Source organism: Lutjanus erythropterus, chromosome 4, assembly GCF_056507025.1.
Source record: "Lutjanus erythropterus isolate fLutEry1 chromosome 4, fLutEry1.hap2, whole genome shotgun sequence".
In the NCBI taxonomy this organism is placed as follows: Eukaryota; Metazoa; Chordata; class Actinopteri; order Lutjaniformes; family Lutjanidae; genus Lutjanus; species Lutjanus erythropterus.
In genome coordinates, this window is record NC_139320.1 from 9,856,557 (window position 1) to 9,877,473 (window position 20,917).

General features: G+C 39.6%; 2 protein-coding genes across 2 annotated transcripts; one reads left to right on the forward strand and one right to left on the reverse strand.

The window, feature by feature from the left end:
• Positions 1–5,067, forward strand: gpr184 (G protein-coupled receptor 184). Its single transcript, XM_084716337.1, has 2 exons — positions 1–323; positions 3,433–5,067. Exon 2 carries the CDS (start codon positions 3,475–3,477, stop codon positions 4,492–4,494), a length of 1,020 nt encoding a protein of 339 aa, XP_084572463.1. The 5' UTR covers positions 1–323; positions 3,433–3,474; the 3' UTR covers positions 4,495–5,067.
• A 12,551-nt stretch (positions 5,068–17,618) lies between these two features.
• On the reverse strand, positions 17,619–20,604 carry LOC146328075 (prolactin-releasing peptide receptor). The gene is made up of 3 exons (XM_084716338.1): positions 20,106–20,604; positions 19,367–19,764; positions 17,619–18,445 (listed from the first exon to the last, which is right to left on the reverse strand). Exons 1-3 carry the CDS (start codon positions 20,566–20,568, stop codon positions 18,218–18,220), a joined length of 1,089 nt encoding a protein of 362 aa, XP_084572464.1. The 5' UTR covers positions 20,569–20,604; the 3' UTR covers positions 17,619–18,217.
• Between the last annotated feature and the right edge of the window lie 313 nt (positions 20,605–20,917).

Consider the following 20,917-nt stretch of genomic DNA (forward strand, 5'->3'; position numbering starts at 1 on the left):
GACAGTTCAGCTGGGGCTATCAACTGCATGTCATCTGAACCAGAACAATAAAATATCAGACCGTCCACAGAGAGAGAGTAACCATTGTACTCTATAGGTGTTGTATTAGTTAATGATTATCTAGTATAGAGAGTACCATGTGGGACTGCAGAGGCTTGGCTGCCTGTCAGCAGCTCTGAAGAGTGTCTCCTGAAGCCCGTTCTCTGACCCTCCTGGACTGAACTCTGCCAAACCTGAGACAGCTCTGGAATGTGTCTGAAAGTCTTCACCTACTGGACAGCCTGCTTTAACAATCGAGAGACACTTCTTATCAAAAACAACAGGTGAGGTCATTATTGATTACAGATATTGATTTAAGATGTCTCGAAAAGATAGATTTAAAAAAACAAAACACTCAAAAACAGGACATATGATGTTTTTTTTTTTGAATGTTTTGCAAGCAGGGTATTAAAGGTATTAATTCAGTTTCATACTTCACTTTCTTTGTTAGTTTTCTTTTTGTCCCCAGTGGACTGTTGTCAAGGGAGGACTGCTTGAGGCTGTGTGAGTCAGTGTTGAAAATGTAATTAGGCTAGAAATGTTGATTATGATAGGGTTGAATGTTCTCTGCGTTTCTCCCAGCGGTGGTCACTACAGCAGGTTGAAGAGTGCAGCAGAGAACTCATCGACAAGAAAGAAACTGTGGAAATTCACAGGAATGTTGGGGAGGCAAACTATAAAACATAAAATAACATGTTTTTCCATTTTAATTCGAAAAAGAGTTTTGACATGCATGCAGCATATTCTCTCCCTCTTGAAGTTATGGTCTTATAAAGCTTCACTGGTGACAAGTCTGTATAACAACAACCAGGCTTACCTCAGGCTTATAATATTAACAAACACATAGTTGGCTCAGATGGACGAAAAAGGCGGACTGAAGCTTGGACCAGCTGTGTTGAATAGCCATGTATCAGGATTATGTGCTAAAATAAATCAGAAAAAAAGATTTTGCATGTGGAAAAAAAAACACAAAAGGGAGGGGAAAAAAAGAACCCGTATTCATTGTAAAAAGCAGAGCTGAAAGTGAGTAGAACAAACTCCTCACCTACAGTACAGGCTCATTGTTAAGAGGGGAAGACCCATTTGTGGTTAGTCACAGCAACCAGACTGATGACTAAAGAGCAGCCTCTGAATAATTTTAGAGAAGGTTTCAATTTTCTGAGCAAAACTTTCCGAGACCACTGTCAGCGTAGTTTCCCAACCCACATTATTTGAAAATTTTATGAATAATCCATTAAATCAAACCTATTTCCACAATGCCTAATGCACGCACATGCACGCATATACACACACACACAGGCAGATGTGCGTGGGCGCACAGGCACACATTATTGTTCACTAAAGATGGTCTGCCTCTAAATGGCTTCTCCATTATTGAGTTTGGATGGGACAGCCTATCTCTGTCCAGACGCTAATGGCATTAGATGCTTCCTGAGCCTATAAACACACCCAAGCCAAGCCTGAGCGATAGAACAGAACGTGGAGAGAAAACAAATTTCACTAAAATGCACTGAAAATATATCAAAATATCCATGAAGGTACAGAACAAAGGTTTAATTTCCTAATGCTGAAATCTCTGAGACAGGAAATTGACAGAATAAGAACTACATATAAAAAGAAACTATTGAGGGCTCTTGTCATTTTACATAAAAAATAGCAACCATATGTTATCTTTGTAGGAAATGATTCAAGGGATCATTGAGAGGTGAGTTTAAAGGGATAGCTCAGATTTTTTTGAAGGAGGTACTCATTGATAGTCAGTGTATTACCAATAGTAGATGGAGGGCAACACACTCCCAGTTTGGAGAAGCAGCAGGAGAACCAAGAAGGTAAACCTTGGAAGCTAAACAAGCTGTGGAAAGGGTTAGCAGGAAAAAAAAAATCAATGTCACTCGAGCTTTCTTCACCGGGACTCCTCTCTGCATCTCCAAGCTGGGGACTTCCATCTTCTGTTGGTGCCTTGTACCTTGTACAACCCCACTTCAAATAATTTTAACTATCCCTTTAAAATAACCAATTCTTTGATGACATTTGCTTGTTCAAGCAGTCTTTTTTGGCCTTTCTGTGCACCAGAACTAGAAGATTATTTTTGGGCTTTTTAGCTTTTATTTGATAGGACAACTTAAGATAGACAGGAAATGGGAGATGGAGAGAGGGAATAACATGCATCAAAGGGCCACAGGCTGGAATTGGATGCATGGCCTCTGTATGTGGGGCACGCGCTCTACCAGCTGAGCTACCAGGGCACCCACGCAACAGAACATTTTGAACAGGAAACAACACAGACTCAGATGTGTCCGCCTAACAGGCTGGAATCACACCCACAGCTCTGCGACTGACCATGCATCTACAGCGTAAATCAGGGAGAGAATTAATTGATTGATTCATATAGAGCATGGAGTTCACATTACTCATCCTTCAAGCCACAGTAAAGATTTTAATCCCTCTAGTCTGGGAGAAACGCTTCAGCCACCCGTTTCTGCTAATGGCTGTTACATCAGACATTAAACTGGACCATCAGTCTGTCGCTGAAAAAATACATTTAAATGAGCAATAACTGACTGTTGGGATGTTTTGTCCCTCAGAATCACAAATTCTTATTGCTCCAATAAATTGGACTTAAGTTGTACTGATTACAGTAAAATGCAAATGCTCACTTTGTGAGTTCAGGCCATGCTGCCCCTGTCTGCCACTCAGACTCAGATCATGCAGGACAATAAGTGCAACAATTTATAGACAGTTTAAAAAACAGCAGCATTAACGTAAGATAATATGATCGGCTAGGGGGCTTCGAGCACAGGTTTCTACATCTAATTCACCCGTTATAAAGCATTAGTTCCGTAATGCTCAAAGTTTCTATAAAACCAGGACATTTATGAAGAGAAGGCAGGACATTTTTTCCCCACACAGAGCATTTGAAGCAATGAGGAGGGAATTTTTCTAATCTCAATTTCTATTAGTACTGTGGGTGCAAACTGTTATCGTCAAGGAGCATGACTAAGCCTCTATGGCCAAACACCATATATCGAGGGAAACTGCCTCACATTCAGAAACATCAGAGGACGACCAGATGATCTCTTGAGTTCACTGATCCAGGAAATAGGATGAAGGATACAAAACGTCCAAGCTTGCACCATGGATTTTAAACTCCCACATTAAACTCATGTTGCCTGTGTCACTTTTTTGAAATATTTGTATTGCAATAAATTCATGTTACATTTACAACTTCAGTATACATAACACACACAGATAGATAGATAGATAGATAGATAGATAGATAGATAGATAGATAGATAGATAGATAGATAGATAGATAGATAGATAGATAGAGAAAGGCTAAAATAATCTTTAAAAAAGACCCTAACTGGAAGCCTTTTATTTTCTTTTTTGCAGGTGAATTTCTAACCAGGGAAGTGACAGAAAACAAAAGGAAAAATGAACACGACAGTCACGCCACCAGTGTCAAACACAACCTGTGTTAAAATTGGCGAGAGTGCCGTCAGCGACTTCCTGATGTCTGTTTATATCCTGGCTTTTATCTTTGGTTTGATCTTCAATGTGCTGACAATTTGCCCCATTTGGCAGCAAATGCGGCGACAAAATGTTCTGGGCATCTTCCTGCTCAACCTGGCTGTCTCTGACATACTTTTCCTCCTCACTATGCCTCTTTGGATCAATTATTACCGGCAGGACCACCGCTGGAGTTTCAATGCTCTCTCCTGCAGTATAGCTGGCTTCTTCTACTACTCCAACATGTACATCAGCATCTTCCTGCTCTGCTGTATCTCTGTGGACCGCTGCCTGATGGTCATCTTCCCTTTCCACTTTAAGACCCACCGTACAGCACGCTATGCCTGGGCACAGTGTATTGGTGTTTATGTTATAGTGGTGGTGCTACACATCATGGTACTGGTACTGGATGATCTCAAAGATGCCCATGATGAAAATAACAACAACGACCGTTGTTATGAGACCTACCCCATGAAGCCACCTGTTGCCTTGTTCAATATGATCCGAGTGGGCATCGGCTTTGTGGTGCCCCTGCTGGTGTTGGCAGTGAGCTACTGGAGGGTGCTGGCCACTGTGGGCCGGAGTCCCGGCCTGAGTGCCCAAGCCAAGAGGAAGATCCGCCTCCTGTCCTTTGGGGTGATTGGAATCTTCTCAATGTGCTTTGCTCCGTATCACATTCTCCTGCTCACACGCTCGCTGGTCTTCTACCACAGTAAAACAGAAAATTACTGCGACTTTGAACAAAAAATGCACTTTTTCTTCTCATGTACACTGGCACTGTCCAGTCTGAATTGCGTGGTGGACCCTATACTATATGTGCTGGTCAGTAATGGAGTCCAGGAGGAGTTGAGACTGTGCTGGAGACGGCACAGAAGGACACAAACAGATACAGACTGTGCTCTAACTGCATACAACAGAGACAAGTGTAATAATAATTTAATATGAAAAATAAGCTGAACGTGGGTGGACAAGTTATCATATGCATGTGTATGTGCACATATATATACATATATACATACAATTATCCATAGTACTGTTACTGTTTCAACTCATGTCCTCATTTTCAGAGTTAGCGAGCAAGCAGCTAGGATTATTTACATCCCATAATCGACCCTTCATGTACAGACAATCAACGCCCTTTGAGTGAACCACATTGCCGCCTCTGTCTGTTTTTTCTTTCCACCATATCCTGCGCAGGATAGCAGAGAGAGCAGAGAATTATGCATCTCAGAGCTCTGTAATTGGATTGCACTCCCAGGTTCTGCGCTCCCAAGAGTTCTTCAGTGGCGTCCACTTCTGGTTTGTGGTTGGACACTGCTGGAGTTGAAGAGCCCTTGTGTTTTCCATCCAATCTATCAAGGATATTGTGTTTGTGATTACATGACCCTGGTACAGCTAAAAGTGCATTAATGCTTAAGCATACCATAAAATGCATTTATAAGCATGACTGTGTGTCCTGAATATCTGGCTGTCAGTGAAACATGCTGAATGTAAATCCAAATAAATCAGTGGTTTGAACAGCTGGCTCGGGTTTTCGGTTTAGTTTATGCAGAAAATATGAGATGAACAATTTTGTCACTTGGCAATTAATACATTTCCACGGGGACAGAGGTGATAAGCTCTCATAAAGTTGTACATCCAAGCACTTTGTCATTAACATCACACATAAAGGTAATCATAAATCCAGCAAAGCTGCACAAGTGTCAAGTGGGCAAAGGCTGCAATCAGGAGACATGTGTGTGTGTGTGTGTGTGTGTGCGCTTCCTGATGATGGTGACAAACATACTATAAAGCCAATCTGCAATACAGGCTAAAGCAGGCAGGTAGAAGAAACGAATAAAGAAAATTCTATATTTTAACAATTTCTTGGTTGATGTTTATATTCACTTATCTATAGAGAATATTCTATTCAGTAAATATTGTTTGTTTATACTAGGCCTGGCGATATAGCTGAAAAACCTATCATGATAGTGAAGTTTTATATTGGTCTATATCAATAATTACTGATCGTGTAAGTTGTGACTGATATGTTGTGAGGTCCAAAGGGTGGAAGTGGCTGAGGAGATAAAATAAGTTTGTTGTATTATATATTGCAAGGGATGACAATTGGTGCTTTCACAAAATGTGAGATTAATTGATAAATAATAATCAGTAATGTGGATATAATTCCTAAGTGAGTGAAGGCAAATAATAGATGAGTTGGAACAGTCTGGTAAATTCTCAAAATGACATCGCTTAACTGTATTGCAGCCTTTAAAACCAGGAAAAGACAACACTTCTGACATATCACGATATAATGATATCCAAAATCTATCACGATATCTAGTGTCATACAATATAATATCATTATATTGCCCAGCCCTAGTTTATACCTCATTCTGTTCTGCGTAGATCTTCCAATTCTTAGACTGAAAGATGGAGCAAACTGTTTGAAAGGAGGGCGGACTGCAGTGAGAGCACTGGGTGGTGTGACTGTGGAGCAATGGTAAATGGTTTACATGGCTCACAGATGGCCCCTTTGCAGAATATTGCTTTGGTCCTCCAGGAGGTCATGTCCAACTTTGAGTGTCCACATTATTTACTGTTTGATGGTAAGCATGTTCATCCTTCAGATGAGCTGCAACCTTTCAAGACCTCAGCACCATCTGTACATCCTGCACCATTAGTCTAAATTTTCCTGGATATCTACTGTACACATGAAGTTCAAAAGAGTGAAGATGCGCCTTTTTCCACCAAGTATTTAGGAGCAGAGATATACAAATAAAACTGGTCTCTGAAACCTGTGCAACATGACCCTCAGCAGACCAGCTACCTCAGAGACACAGAAAATAAATGTGCCAGTGATTCCTCGTGTAAACAGAACAAAAAACCTAACCCCTGGCTAGGATTCAGGTATGTGTGCTGTGTGTCTGTTCATAGCTATCGCCCCATGTATTATTCTCCATTGGCTGTCAAACTTGCCAAGCTTTGGAGTTGCAAAGGTTTGCAGCTTGTTCCCCTTCTCCTGCCACTCTCCCACAGCAGGAGCAAGAGACGGAAAACTGTAATGATATCCATCATCCCACAGTTTGATCTGAAGACAGTTTTCAACATTAAGTGTGATGGATTCACAGACCTCAGACCCAGGATCCTGGATGAACTAATGTCCATCTTCTGTGCCAAAGCATCAAGGCTTCCTTTGGCATTCTGCAAATAATATCCAATTTTGACATATTCAGCTTTATGTAGCGCAAGATTTTATGAATTTATGTTGAAAGAAAGACAGAACAAGCAAAAGAAAGAAAGAGAGGAAGAAAGAAAGGGAGAAAAAAGAAAGGGAAGAGGAGGGAGAAAGTGAATCAGCAACATTAATGCTGTTATTGCTTTGTTTTATATTTTGTTCATTATTCATACAATGGCTCTCTCATGCATCAATAGAGCACTTTGTCAGGCACATCGATACATCACCAGCTGAGCACTTGGCATTTAACCAGTGTGAACCCTGAGGTTGTCAAGGTTTATACAATAGTTCTTTTTCTTTAGAAGCCTATACTGCTGAGTCCTTGATCTATTTGTGGTATATAGCAACACAGTCTCCTGAAAACCTCCTCTTATAAAATGTTTTGCCTAATAGGCAAGTGGAAATGTAACTGCAGCCTGGATTATGCCTGTGAATGAGAGTGAAACCATTCTTGGTCTGGAGGCGGCCTCTCTTAGAGGATAAATAATTGAATTCCAACTACTGTTCATCAGACTAGAGCAATCTAGTCTGATGAGCATGAACTGATGAAGCCTGCTCGGATGAGAGGCGAAACGTCTTCCAAGACAATTTTAGTAGTCCAGTTGCGATCGATTTAATGCCCTAAAACAGCCTGGATTATGTTAACTAGCAATGTGTTTTCAATCCCTGATGAGTGACTATTGTAGGGAAACAAAGTAGATATGTTGTGAAAAGACTTAAAGATTTTGCTGATATTGGGGCTGCAACTAATGATTCTTTTCATTGTTGATTAATCTATTGATTATTTTCTTGATTAATCAATTCAGTTGTTTGGTCTATAAAATGACCGAAAATTATGGAAAATGTTGATCATAATCAATTAATTATTGCAGCTCTAGCTGATGTGGACTTGCGACTTTGCAGGTACTTCCTTTTTTTCCAGATATACTGCATTTCCTTTTGCAAATTTGTTGTATACGATTTCTTAGACAAACAGAGCAGTTGTTGCTCAGTGTTCAATACTTGAAAGATTAAGGCTGATGTTTTACATTTCTTTATTTCGGACAAATTCCCTAAAGAGATCAAAACAACTGAATTGGTACCACCTATAATGTCTACGCAGTCAGATCCTAAGATAGCTTATTCTTCTGTGTCATAAACTGCTAGTCATCCAAAAACTATTTAAGACATCATCAAGCCACACATTTGCACATGTTCCTCATTATGATGAACACATAAATTGACACAGAGCTTGAGGACATTTGAAGAAGCTCTACTTAAAAAAAAAAAAAAAGATTTTAAGCCAAATTTGCAAATATTAAACTGCAGTCAATGCTGTCCATCATCCTGTATTATTAGGCCCAAGATATTATAGATCCATTTTCTCAAGACTCAGTTTTTAATGAGATGCAGTCACTCTGGTGGTAGCCAGACTCCCTGGGAAATCAATATGGTTTCATTGATTAGCTGTTCTAAGTCATAGCCTCATATTGCAGGGTTGGTCTAAATGCATTATTCAGACATTGCTTTTCTGAGACTGAAGTTATTTTAGCATTGAGTTCAGTATTATGACATATACAAAACTGCACTCAACAGAAAATTATGTTTAATTTCTTCTCCCATAATGAGCAATCATTGCTAATAAGTTGATATTATTATTGAACTGTTTCTCTCCTGCTGGTCACTGAGTGTCGTTAATGAAACAGCAAATCTCAGTAATCAAACTCAATCAGTCAAAGTCCTAATGCATTTATGAACCACAAACCCAAAGTGGTTTATCATTAGATTTGATATTTCATTAGCAAAACAATAAGCAGGATATTCGGTTATTATAATCCACCACTTACTATAACAACAGACATGCTGGCTGCCACAGATAAACTATACCAATTTATTCAAATATGTCATTAATTTAAATACATGTTTTTTGAGTGTACATTAGTGTTTCTTGTACAGTGTGCTTTCTGTAAGTTTATTAAGTGTATATATGCTGTCATGGACACATGGTTATATTTGAAAATGGGGCATTAAACTTAGTAAATATTCTACAACAGTGTGGAGGTCTGCCCCCAGACAAAATAAATATAATTTGCAACAAATTTTCTTGCATTTCTACACCACTTTACTTCTTAAGTCAAGAAACAGCTACCTGCAGTTCTGTTTCCCTCACTACATGCCAAATAATAAAATCAGCAGAGCTGATGCAAAACAACCACAGACCATAAACCCTAGAGGGATCCAGGAGCATGTTACCCCACAACAAAATCGTGTATATTTTAAAGCTAAATGCATCACTTTGAGAGCAAAATTAAGAGTGTAGTTATGTGAAGAACTAGACTGAAGGTCTTGCAAAATATTTAACTGCAAACACATTGGGTGTAGATAGGAATGGTGATGACATGTCAAAAAAATTCTGACTCACAAGCATGTTAATGAGAATAGGCCAGATTCTAGGAGGGTGCAAAAGCCCATAATGCAGCTTCAGTTTAATATTTTACACCCCTAGTTGAAATATGAATAATAAATGTCAAGCACAAGCTTGTATTTCATGTAGTCCAGGCATTTTTCCCCAAAAGTGTGGGTCAGTCTCACAAAATTCAACATAAACACAATCAACGGATTGTGTCCTCAATGTGTTCTGAATGAGAAAAGTCTTAAAGAAGCATATGGCAGCACAGACCTGCCGCAGCAAATGAAACTGTTTGTGGCGGCTGCCACTGACCTGCCGCTGTATCTGGCAGCTGCCATGTACCTACCATAGGAAATACAAGCCATGTGGGTATCTGCTAGTTAGGTGCCATGCCTTTTTATACATATAGCGATGTGGGCTGCACGATTAATGAATGATTAATGCTGCCATTCACATCCACACAAATTTGTGCAATTCAGTCAAATATTCTCCCTGCCCGTTCACATCTCTATATGTATAAAAATCTTTGGCATCTGTCAGATGCTACACATGAGTGGCATTTACTGTGGCAGGTTCATAGCAGCTGCCACAACAGTGCAGATCAGTGGCAGCTGCACGACAGGTTGTTATTTATTACTATTCTTGAAATATTGTGTTTTCATATGAAAATTTATTGTGATTTTTGATTTTTCAACACTGGACTATGGGAAAAAAATCATACACTTCTATGGGATATATATCATGGGTTATATTATAGCATTACTGTTTTACCACATATAAAAGTGGTAAATAGCGTACTTCTGTACACTCACACTTCATATTAAATAAATAAATAATAAATCAATAATTACCTATGTAATACCCTTCATATCAAAAATTGTGATTTTATCTGAAGATTTATTGTGAATTTAGTTACATGGGATCAGAGGCTGTTACAGCACACATACAAACATTACTGCAGTAGGTTAACTACTGATAGCACTCATAGATCAATACAACACCCAGTAAGATATCAACAGTAGAGCAGCAAATATTTAAGCAGCAAAACTGGTTACAAACTTCACAGGACAGAGGAAACTCCTGAGAGTAAAGAGACAAAATATTTTCAAACGGCTCTGATGAACGTGAGGATTTATCAGGACAGCTGTTTTACACCAGTTTCACTGTATGAACGGTCAGTGAGACATTTTGGATGTGTAGAAGAACGCAGAACACTAATTAATATCAGATCTTGACCCATCCTGTCAGATTTAAGCATTCAGTTAAGTTGCTGCTGTGTGTAAATTGGCACAGTGTTGCTTTCTTGTGCACACACAGCTTCACCCTACTTCACACTCTCATAATCATCATCTGCAATTAAATGTAATGTGTTTTTGTAGTATACACCCATGTGGGCACATCTTATACCAGGAAAATACCGCACTATCAACTTTACACACCCACAGGTGCACTAATGGGCAGACATACATTTGCTACGTGCACAACATGGTAGGAGAAAATTACACCTGTGTCATTTCAGACAATAGTAATGACAGCTGCACTGAGGTATCAGATAGCAACAAAGCATTTGGCATTTTTATATTATATACTTTTAGAAGATTTATTTTAACATATATACATATCATTAGCAGACGCATACGACTGGCATTTGCCTTGGCAGGTCCGTGACAGCTGTCTCAACCAACAACATTTGCTGCAGCAGGTCTGTGATGCTCCAGGGGTGCCACTGCTAGCTGCTGCTACCACATTTCAAAATTTCACTTTGACTATGAATATAAATTATTATGTAATGTTTTCAGCCAATATGATACTGTGAAAGTAAACTAACATCTTAACTTTCTGGCAGTATGATGTTTTGACAATTTACTTTACCCCTGTTTTTTACCAGAGCTGGTAAAAGGGCACTATCACAGGTGTTTTAGCTGTGTGCTAACTTTCTCCCCATACCGACTCCCATGTTTCATCACTGTAAAGAAGCAGCAACATTTTGAGGCGGAAGTGTCTGACTGTGAGCAACAGTAGCAAACAGCCTCCAATGAAGATATAATTCTGGCAAATCTGGCCACTCACCAGCCAAATGGTAAAATGAATTAAATTATAAAACTTTTTGATGATCAGTTCATCATAAAAGTAATTTTTCATGCAAAGAGCAGAAGATGTTGCTTTCAGCCACTGAAGGTATGGTGATTTCCCACTTCTTTTCTGTTATTATCAAATAAAACTGAATATCTTTGGGTTTTAGACAACATAAGCCATTTGAAGACATCACCTTGGACTTTTACAGATGTTCCAGCCTTAGATTAAACCTGACGATTAACTTTAGTCTTTGTTGTTATTCTTTGTTAACTCTAGTAAAACAATTTCTACAGGGGCACATAAAAATTGACTATGGGCAAGTATCCCATTTGCTTCCTACAATAATTATAATCAACATCACTATAGCTTATTGGTATACCTGTATGCACGTCAATAGATATTGGCACTAATCCTTATAACAATGTAAAATATAAATATACATAAAATTATGTATATTTCAATCAATCAATCAATAGTCCTGCCTGTAAAATTGGCACCTTGAAGATTTTTTAAGATTTTAAGATTTTTTTAAAAACTTGTATTACAAAAACATTGCAAGGCAACGAACCCACTAATTTTGACCCTCTTATGGATCTACCAGTCAAGGATTTCCTTTTCCATGTACTATAACTGCCTCCATGTCTCATGTACAACACAGTGTCTGGGGACAACACGGAGCCCTTTGTGTGGACATCAGACAAGAACACATGCATATATCATTTTTTAACATGGGTGACAATGGGAGATTGTGGCATCACTGAATTCAGTATTTTTCCATACTTTCCCCCACTTGATTTTTTAAGACTTTTGATATGTTATAAATGACATGAGACGAGTACAGCTGAAAGAGTTTCTGTTTGTTTTGCGTGGGGTCATGTGCAGCAAAAGGGCTGAGTGAAGGTAAATGTAGATAAACTAGACGATTATTAAATAATCTCTGCCAAACACACACTACAACAAACTACAAGTGTGCCAACAATGTGTGGCCTGCTGTTCCTACAACAACCAGCAGACACGGCGGTCTGCAACACAAAGCAGCATCAGACAACATGTTGTAAAAGGCCACACAGCAGCACCTCTGACACGTCTGTCACCACAAATAATGAATCACAAACGACTCACCAATGAAGTTTCATCAGCAGCTGTCAGTGTGAATCCAATCCGCCAAAAATCACATAAAATCCACTGTAGCGTACGAAACGGATCCAAGGCGTTTAAGCTCGCGAAGGCGTTCACCTGCTCGGCCTGTATGGATCCAGCAGGAGGACACCTGGGACACATGGAGGTTGGACTTCAGAGACAGAAGAAGTTTGTGAGGTTCTTCCTCTTCTCCGCTCCTTCAGTGCTCCAGACTTTCCAATAGACAGAATACAGCCAGATAATTTGCACACTACACAAGTAAAAGAAACGCCACGCAGCACCTGCAGTATGGAGGTGAACAGACTGACACTGTATGTCAACGATCCTATACGGACTTTTTTCTTTTTTTTTTTAACACATTTTTGTTATAAAAAACAGCGAGTGAAACAGTATCTGACAGAGTGCAGCTTTTAAAACTCCCGCAGTCAAAGTAAGATTGACTCGGGTGCACGTGGGGTACAGATGGTGCGTTTCAGACAGCTCGGAACTCCGACTTCTTATTGGAGGAGGTGCAATGAAACGCCACTCAAAGTTGTAGTTGGAGTTCGTTTGCGAACTGAAGGCAAAGCCATCAACCCCTTAATAAAAAAAAAAAAAAGTATTGTCTGACATCACACAACAATGGCAGCACCCATCGCATAATAAAACCTGTTTGACACGTAAATTGCTCTTAAAATAAAATATAAAATGGCATCGTTTATCTCGCACATCATTTTTGCTTCTCTGTGTCAGTGACTTCTGATGGTTTAACTGAGTGTATACTGTTTATTTACTTATGGTGTTTGGCTCCTGGAAAGCTTTGAGGTCAGAGGTTTGACATTTCAGACGGGAAATTCTGACCTCTAACATTGCAGGCCACAGTTCCGTGCTTGTGCTGTTTGTTTCATAAGCAGACACAGATGTGCTGTGAGTCTGACTTTTGTATTTCTTGCTGCAATCAAAACACAGATAAACTTTATTCAAAATATTCAACTAAAAAACAAATATGCTGGTTCAGATGGGCAGATTTGGGCCCCCAGACCAGGGCCACTGCTCCCTCTGCCCCACCCACGACCATATTATCATCACCATCTTGCTGCTGCTGTTACATTCAACCTGGCACAAAGTCAAAAAATGCACAAGTGAATCATTTCCTGGGTGATACGTGCATATGTAAATAAATAACGGTATATATATATAGATTTTATTTTGTATTTAATCCTTCTCTGAGTTTAATTGTCTCTGTACATGTTGTATGTATGTGGAGCCTGAAGGGACTACAGCTTTCTTTTTTGCTGTGTTTTGTAAAGATAAATCAATTAGCTTGATACACTGAAAATTTCTGATGTTTAGTTCTGATTGACACTATCAATGATGTTTACTATGGAGGTTGTAGTTTGCAGTGGTGTTGACACACCACTACATCATACTGAGAGATGTTTGTTTTATTTTACAGCAGTGGCGCCGCCAGGGGGGGAAAAGTTAGGACGATTCTAAAGGCCCGGGCCTGACAGGGGGCCCTTTGAGGGCTATCAATATTATTTTAATAATATTATGTATCTAATCTTTCAGGGGGCCCAAGATTTCTGGCGGCGCCCCTGTTTTACAGACACAAGGGGGGTAGAATATTGGAAATAAATTTTAATATGATGCTGTCGAGCAGCGCTGTAGAGCACCATCACTAACTACCACCTCAATAATAAACATGTCTATATATGAGGTCAAATATGTGGCAGAGCTGTTGCTTGCACAAGTTGCTTTGTATGTATGTCAAATATCAAAACTTTCCATCTGCACATGACAAACACACAACCTTAACCATAACACCTTCCGGCCCACAAAAAGACACTCTCATGCATTTATAATAGATTTCTTTTCTGCTTAGCATGTAGGATGGTGTTCTCGGAAATAATGTGCAAAAAATACCAAATGAAGACACAAAACATTTTCACACAGTTTTAATTCACAGGCAGGAACTAACAAGAACTCACCACGATACGTTTTACACCTGTCTAAATTTAATGCCTCCTTTTCTTTGTGGTCTTCAGTTGCATTCTGTTTTTCACCACTCTGCTTGCACATGCATGCATGCACAGCAGATAAACCACAATATTCTTTTTTTGTGTTTGTCACAAGTTAAAATACACATGAAGCAACTTTTGTACAAAATATCATTGCCAGCCAGTTATCACAAACAACTTATAATTATCAAAACCATATTTGTTTTTGTTTATTTGATATCAAGAGAGCACATTTGTAATTAAGTGCTGGAAAGGATTAGCAGGAGCTTTTCATATCTGGATTCACACTGTTATAGAAATATCTAATTCCCTGTCATGATGATGAAATCTGTCTGGTAGCTCAGCAGACAAGCAAGTTTAAATCCTCACTGTTAGGAGTAGTTTATTTATAAAAGCAGGATTTACCCAAAATCCATCACCATTGTTTCAGTCAAAACACCAAAGTGTGTATATCCGTGTATTATAATATAAAGCAGATGAACTGGTGCAGCTCTCAGCCTTTTCCAAACAACTAAAGTGGCCCTGAAAACTCTTCCAAAAAGGGGAAAAATAACATCTCCACAGTTTGCCTGTCTTTTTTTTTTCTTATTTGTATTTACCATTTACTGTGTTCTTTAAAAGCACCCAGCGTGTTTTGACAGCTTTGTATTATCAAGATTTCTGACAGCTTATCTGCTTGTTATTGATGACTGTGAGAGGCTGAAGAATAATACTGCAATATTTGATGTTTACACCCACAGTGCAGTAATTCTGCTTTGATTCCACTGCATGACGTGTTTGTTCTTTGTTTATTCTTTTTACCTTTATAGAAAAAAATGATGACGATTAGTCAATTTTGTAGTTTTTGAGGAGGTTGAAAGAGTAGTTGAGTCCAGTAGAGGTTGAGTAGGCGCAGCCTACTTACTGTATTTATACACAAGCTTCATGTCATCATTCTGTATTTCTGCTGGGTGTTGCTATGTCAGGACAAATGTGCATTGAAGTAAAAGAGCTGGATACTGCGTCACCACTCAGCCCTGCTATCACCAAGTGGAAACCCCTGTGATGTCACCCAGTGGTTTGAGGACGTCTGTTTCGCTCAACTAGCGATGGTCCAATCAGGATGCAGTAATATTTGCAGCCGCAAAGTCCCAATGAAACAAATTAGCTGAGTTTTATTGTTAAAGACTTAATCTGCTTATTTAATTGTTAATATTTAATGTAATTCAGAAATTCTAAATATTTCAAACCAAACCTCAGGGGCTTTAACCGTGATTGTCAATAGGTGACAGTTGGCTTCAGCAGCATTGGCTACATTGAGTATTTTTGACCAAACAAAAGGTGTTTTGCCATTTCTGAATGGACTGATCAGGTTTGTTGATGGAGAATCTGCCCTGCTCTGTTGTCTGTAATCCTGATTTACAACCTCTGTAGTTAACAGTACAAAAATACAGCCTTTTTAACATAAGCAGCAATCATCATGAAAACGGTAGAACTCTGAATTGAACAGAATTAATGCTGCTTAAATGAAATTTAGGTCACATTAGACAGTCCTCTGGTCTTTTAACAGCAGGTATGTTCTAAAATGGACTTGATAATCAGGCTTTGACAAACAAAGAAAGCATTAATCACACTCTAACTCAACGGCAGCAGCAGCACCACAGTAATGCTTAAGGGCGACTTTAATGTTCATGCTCTGAATATTAAGTTGACAATTGTGTCAGTCTTGTTTTCCAGACAGAGCCAAATCACTGATACCTTCTTAATTTGTTAACACCTCTATGAATTTGGCCCTGGTTGCATTTTACAGATGTTTGAGAAATAGAAGCTACAGATTTTATCTCCCACTGCTGTACATGTTGATCTTTTCCACCCACTTCCACACAAACTGCCCACACTACATATGCATGCAAGCGTTGTCTTGATTTCCTTTGGGAACAGTAAAGTAAACATCTATCAATCTGCACTAACACAAACCTATTTATCCATGTGTACAAATGACACACAAAGTCTGACTGTGGAGCCAAATCATGGAGAATAAACACTACATAACAACATTAACCAAAGTCGGCAATGTGTATTTCAACATAATTCATCTAAAAACCCCTATTCTAAAGTTGGGACATTGTGTAAAACGCAAACAAGAATAGAATGTAATCATTTGCAAAAACTTTTTGACTTGTGTTCAACTGAAAACAGTACAAAAACATGTTCAAACTGATAAACTTTACTGGGGTTTTTTGTAAATATACACTCGTTCTGAATTTTATGCCTGCAACACACTTCAGGAAAGCAGTTGTCAGTAAACCCAGTTTGTCATTGTATCTATAAATACAAGTTAAAATTCTACAATGCAAAGTGAAAGCCATATATCAGCAACATCCAGGAAGGCTGTGGACGTCTCTGGGCCTGAGCTCATCTGAGATGGACTGATGTAAAGTGGAAAAGTGTGCTGAGGTCTGATGTCCACATTTTAAATTTAAATCATGGACATCATGACCTCTGGGGCAAAGAGGAAAAGGACTATCCAGATCGTTACCAGCACAAAGTCAAAAGCCAGCATGGTATGGGTGTGTGTGAGTGCCCATGGGTAACTTTCACATCTGTGAAGGCCCCGTTGATGCTGAAAGGCTCCAGCTCTTGGAACTACAAATGCTGTCATCCAGATGAAGTCTTTTTTTAAAGACATCCTTAGTTATTTCAGTAAGACATTGCCAAGACACATTTTGCATGTGTTACAACAGTGTGGCTTCCTAGTAAAAGACTGGGTACTAGACTGACCTGCCTACAGTCCACACCTGTCTCCCATTGAAAACATGTAATGCATTATGATGCACAAAATACAACAGAACCTCCGGACTAGAAAGAAAGAAAGAACGAGAAAGAATTTCACTTTCAAAACTTTAACAATTACTTTCCTCAGTTCCCAAATGCTTACTGAGTGTTGTTGCAAGAAAAGGTGATGTATCACCGTGATAAATATGCCCCTGTCCCAACCCTTTTGTAATGTGTTGCAGGCATCAAATTAATAATGATTGTATACTACAAGAAACAATAAAGTTTATCAGTTTGAACATTAAATATTTGTCTTTGCACTGTATTTAATTGAATATAGGTTGAAAAGTTTTTGCAACTCATTGCATTATGTTTTTATTTACTTTTACACGACATCCAAACTTTTTTTTGGAATTGGGGTTGTAATATAATGTAGGTGATATACAAAAGAGACCTAACTGATATTAAGAATATAATTTTGAAGCACAGACATGCAGTACCAGAGACAAACTAAAACAATCACATTGTGTCTTTTGCAAATCCTCTTCTTGGTCTGGTGAGAAGAGTTCATTGTTCGGTCAGTTCCCTGAAGTCAGGCGTTTACTGTTTTAGTATAACCAGGCCCTGTAACCAGAGCAGCCACCCCTGGTCTCAGCCTCCAGCATGGGTCTGCTACAGAGCTCCTCCGCCTGAGGGTGTGTTTATGCCACTGCTAGCCTTTTTAAAGCTGCAGGATCTGTTCAGTGTCTATGCCAGCAGCAAGACCTTCCAAGAAAAACACAGGGATCCCAGTGGATGGCTTAACCGTCTTCATCATCATACTAAACTACAGCCTGGTCTGGATCTGCTTCTTCACCTGCTTGTCACCAGTGGCCTTATTTAGCACTGCCTCTGATGACACTGTACAAGAGAGGACCAAATGTCTTGAAGTCCCAGAATGACTTAAATACATGGAGAAATCTGGTTTAAATGGATGTTGAGTAGTTGTCTTATTTTCTCCTGGACACCTTAGACATTAACGCTGTTAGAGGTGCAGGTCCATGTCGGGGGCTGCTACAGCAGTTGTATCATAGCAGGCATGGTCTGAAATCAGCTCCTGGACGTCGTTCTGTCCACCATGCCCCTCCGGCGGTTGCGACAAGGACAGAGGTAGCCTTTCAGATGCATGCGCACCTTGCTGTGCAGTGAGGCATAGATGAAGGGGTTGTAACATGCAGAGCTCATAGCCACTAAATGACAGCAGACTTGTAAGACATTAATGTAGCGCTTGTCTATGATGTGGAAGTCTGGGTCCAGATCCAGCAACAGGTTCAACACCTACAGAGTGACATGGAAAAGCTTGTATTATAGTCCTGGTCGTATTTAATTGCACTGACTCATGATGTGATGCTGCTACCATGAGAACTGCATGTATGCAGTGCTCACAAAACATCTTTGTGAAATGCAGCTCCAGGTCTGTGTAACCTAATGTATAACCGCCTGTACCTGGCTTTCTGTGGGTCATAGTCGAAAAAATATTAAAAAGGAGTGGGATACTAGCACACAGAAAGTCATCATGCATTTATGGTGAAACAGTTCCAAACCTGGTTTAGAGTGAAATTATTTTATTACATGACTTGGATTTGTAGTATTACTATCCCACCTGTAATAAAAACACAGGTATTACCTCTTCAACTGTATAGGCCAACTCATTTTCTAGCAGGTTGGGCAGTCTAGATGGCACTTCATCACGTTTTCTTGCACATTAGACCACAGTAGAGCCTACTTTATCATGTTTTATCTACCATAAGGGAATTTAATGGCAGTATTTTTATTCTCTGTATCCCTGCACCACATCCACCGGTAGTATACCACATTAATATTATGACAAAATCCTAATCTGTTAGGTTTTTGCATGGCTCATTTTGAACATAATATTGGCTTTATAAACAAAGTGATGACCTTCTGTGGTTAATGATGCATAAAAGTTTATATTCTCAAATCAAATTTTATTTATATAGCCCAATAGTACAAATCACATTTGCCTCAAAGAGCTTTACAGTCTGTGCGCAGTATGACGCTCTCTGTCCTTTAGACCCTTGAATCGAGTAAAGAAAAACTCCCCACCCCAAAAGAAGAAAGAAAACTTGATCTCCCTCCCAATTTGACTGCATAAGGTAAATAAAAAGTAATGGAGAAAGACGGCCCAGCTAAGAATGGTTCACGGTTTGGATCTAACAGTCTGGATCTAAGGCTCACCTGCAGGGGCAGCCAGCACAGGGCGAAGGCCAGCACGGAGGCCACCAGCAGAGTGAAGGTCTTCTTCCTCCTTTGGCTCCAGCGCTGCTGGCTGTTGGATGGCTCCCCAGGCACAGAATAGCGTTTTAGGCTGATAGTGATGGCACAGTAGGATATGCTGACTGACAGCAGTGGTATCATATAGGAGGCTATCAGAATAAAGCAAGAGTAGAGCAGCCGCAGATTGCCACTATGCGGCCAGAATTCTTCACACACTATCAGGTCAATGCCAGTGGGTCGCAGGTCCAGATAGCTTGTGTAGAGAGACGGAGGAGCAGCTAAAACCAGAGATAACAGCCAGACCCCTAGAGTCACTGCACCGCAACCGTACACAGAGATCCTCCTCCGTACTGGGTGAGCTGAGACCAAAAGGGAAAAAAAGTACATCTCAGTATCTCCACTTGATTCAGAGGGATGAGTAACCAGCATGCGTTGTTGTCTACCATAGTGTCTTTTTTTAATGTAAATACCATATGGTTTCAAAGAAACCAATTTTGAAATTCTACAAATAGTAAGAATAAAAGTCAAAGTCTTGTTGGTTTGGTGAGAGAAATATTCAGGTTATAAATACAATGAATATTTAACTGACACTGAGCTTTTTTAAGAGCTTTAAGAGTTTTTGTGACCCACAATCAATCAATCAATAAGTACCTCATGCAACCCCATATCATATAATCTACTATCCCTTTACGTTCCTTACCTACAACAACGTAGCGGTCCACAGCAATAGCAGTGAGTGAAAGCACTGATGCAAACACTGTAGCACATTGCACCAATCGGACCAAATGGCAGAGGGGTCTCCCAAAAGCCCAGCCACGGGTGTCGAAGGCGTAAGATGCAGTCAGTGGAACACAACTCAAACACATCAGCAGGTCTCCGGCTGCTAAGTTTCCAATGAAAAAGTTGGTGGCGTTGTGAAGTTTCTTGTCAGCCAAGATGCAAGCCAACAGGAAGGAGTTCCCGACACCAGCCACCACCACTATGAGGCAGTAGAGAGGCAGGAAGAGAGATCTGAACCGTAGAAGAAGTTCCATGCCTATAAACATGTCCAGGGGGTCACTGTGGTTGAGTCCTTGGCTTTTGCTGCCTTCTAGTCTTGCTAGTCCTGTTTCATGGCTGGTGTTACCAGTAATGCTGAAATCTTCATCCATGAGGACATCCATGTCTCTGGAGGCCAACCTTAAAATGAGGGAGAGCGTGATCAGCAATAAATCAGTAGGTAGACTATGATAGGAATCATAAGTAAGTAATCACCCTCACTTTTTGGATTCCTTTGGGATCACATGGATAATCAATATGTGTAGCCTGCACTTGTTTTATAGGGAATTGACTAAATCTTAAGGTCACTGACGCCTCTTTACATTTCAGTAATTTCACACTGTTGACAGCTATAACAGCCTACATTTAATTATATTTCCTCCACTTAATTTTTCAGTAGGTGTAACACTGAAAAAGGAACATGTTTCTCACTTTCGTTTCAACAGTCTATGGCTGTGTTTCTTCACTGGAAAA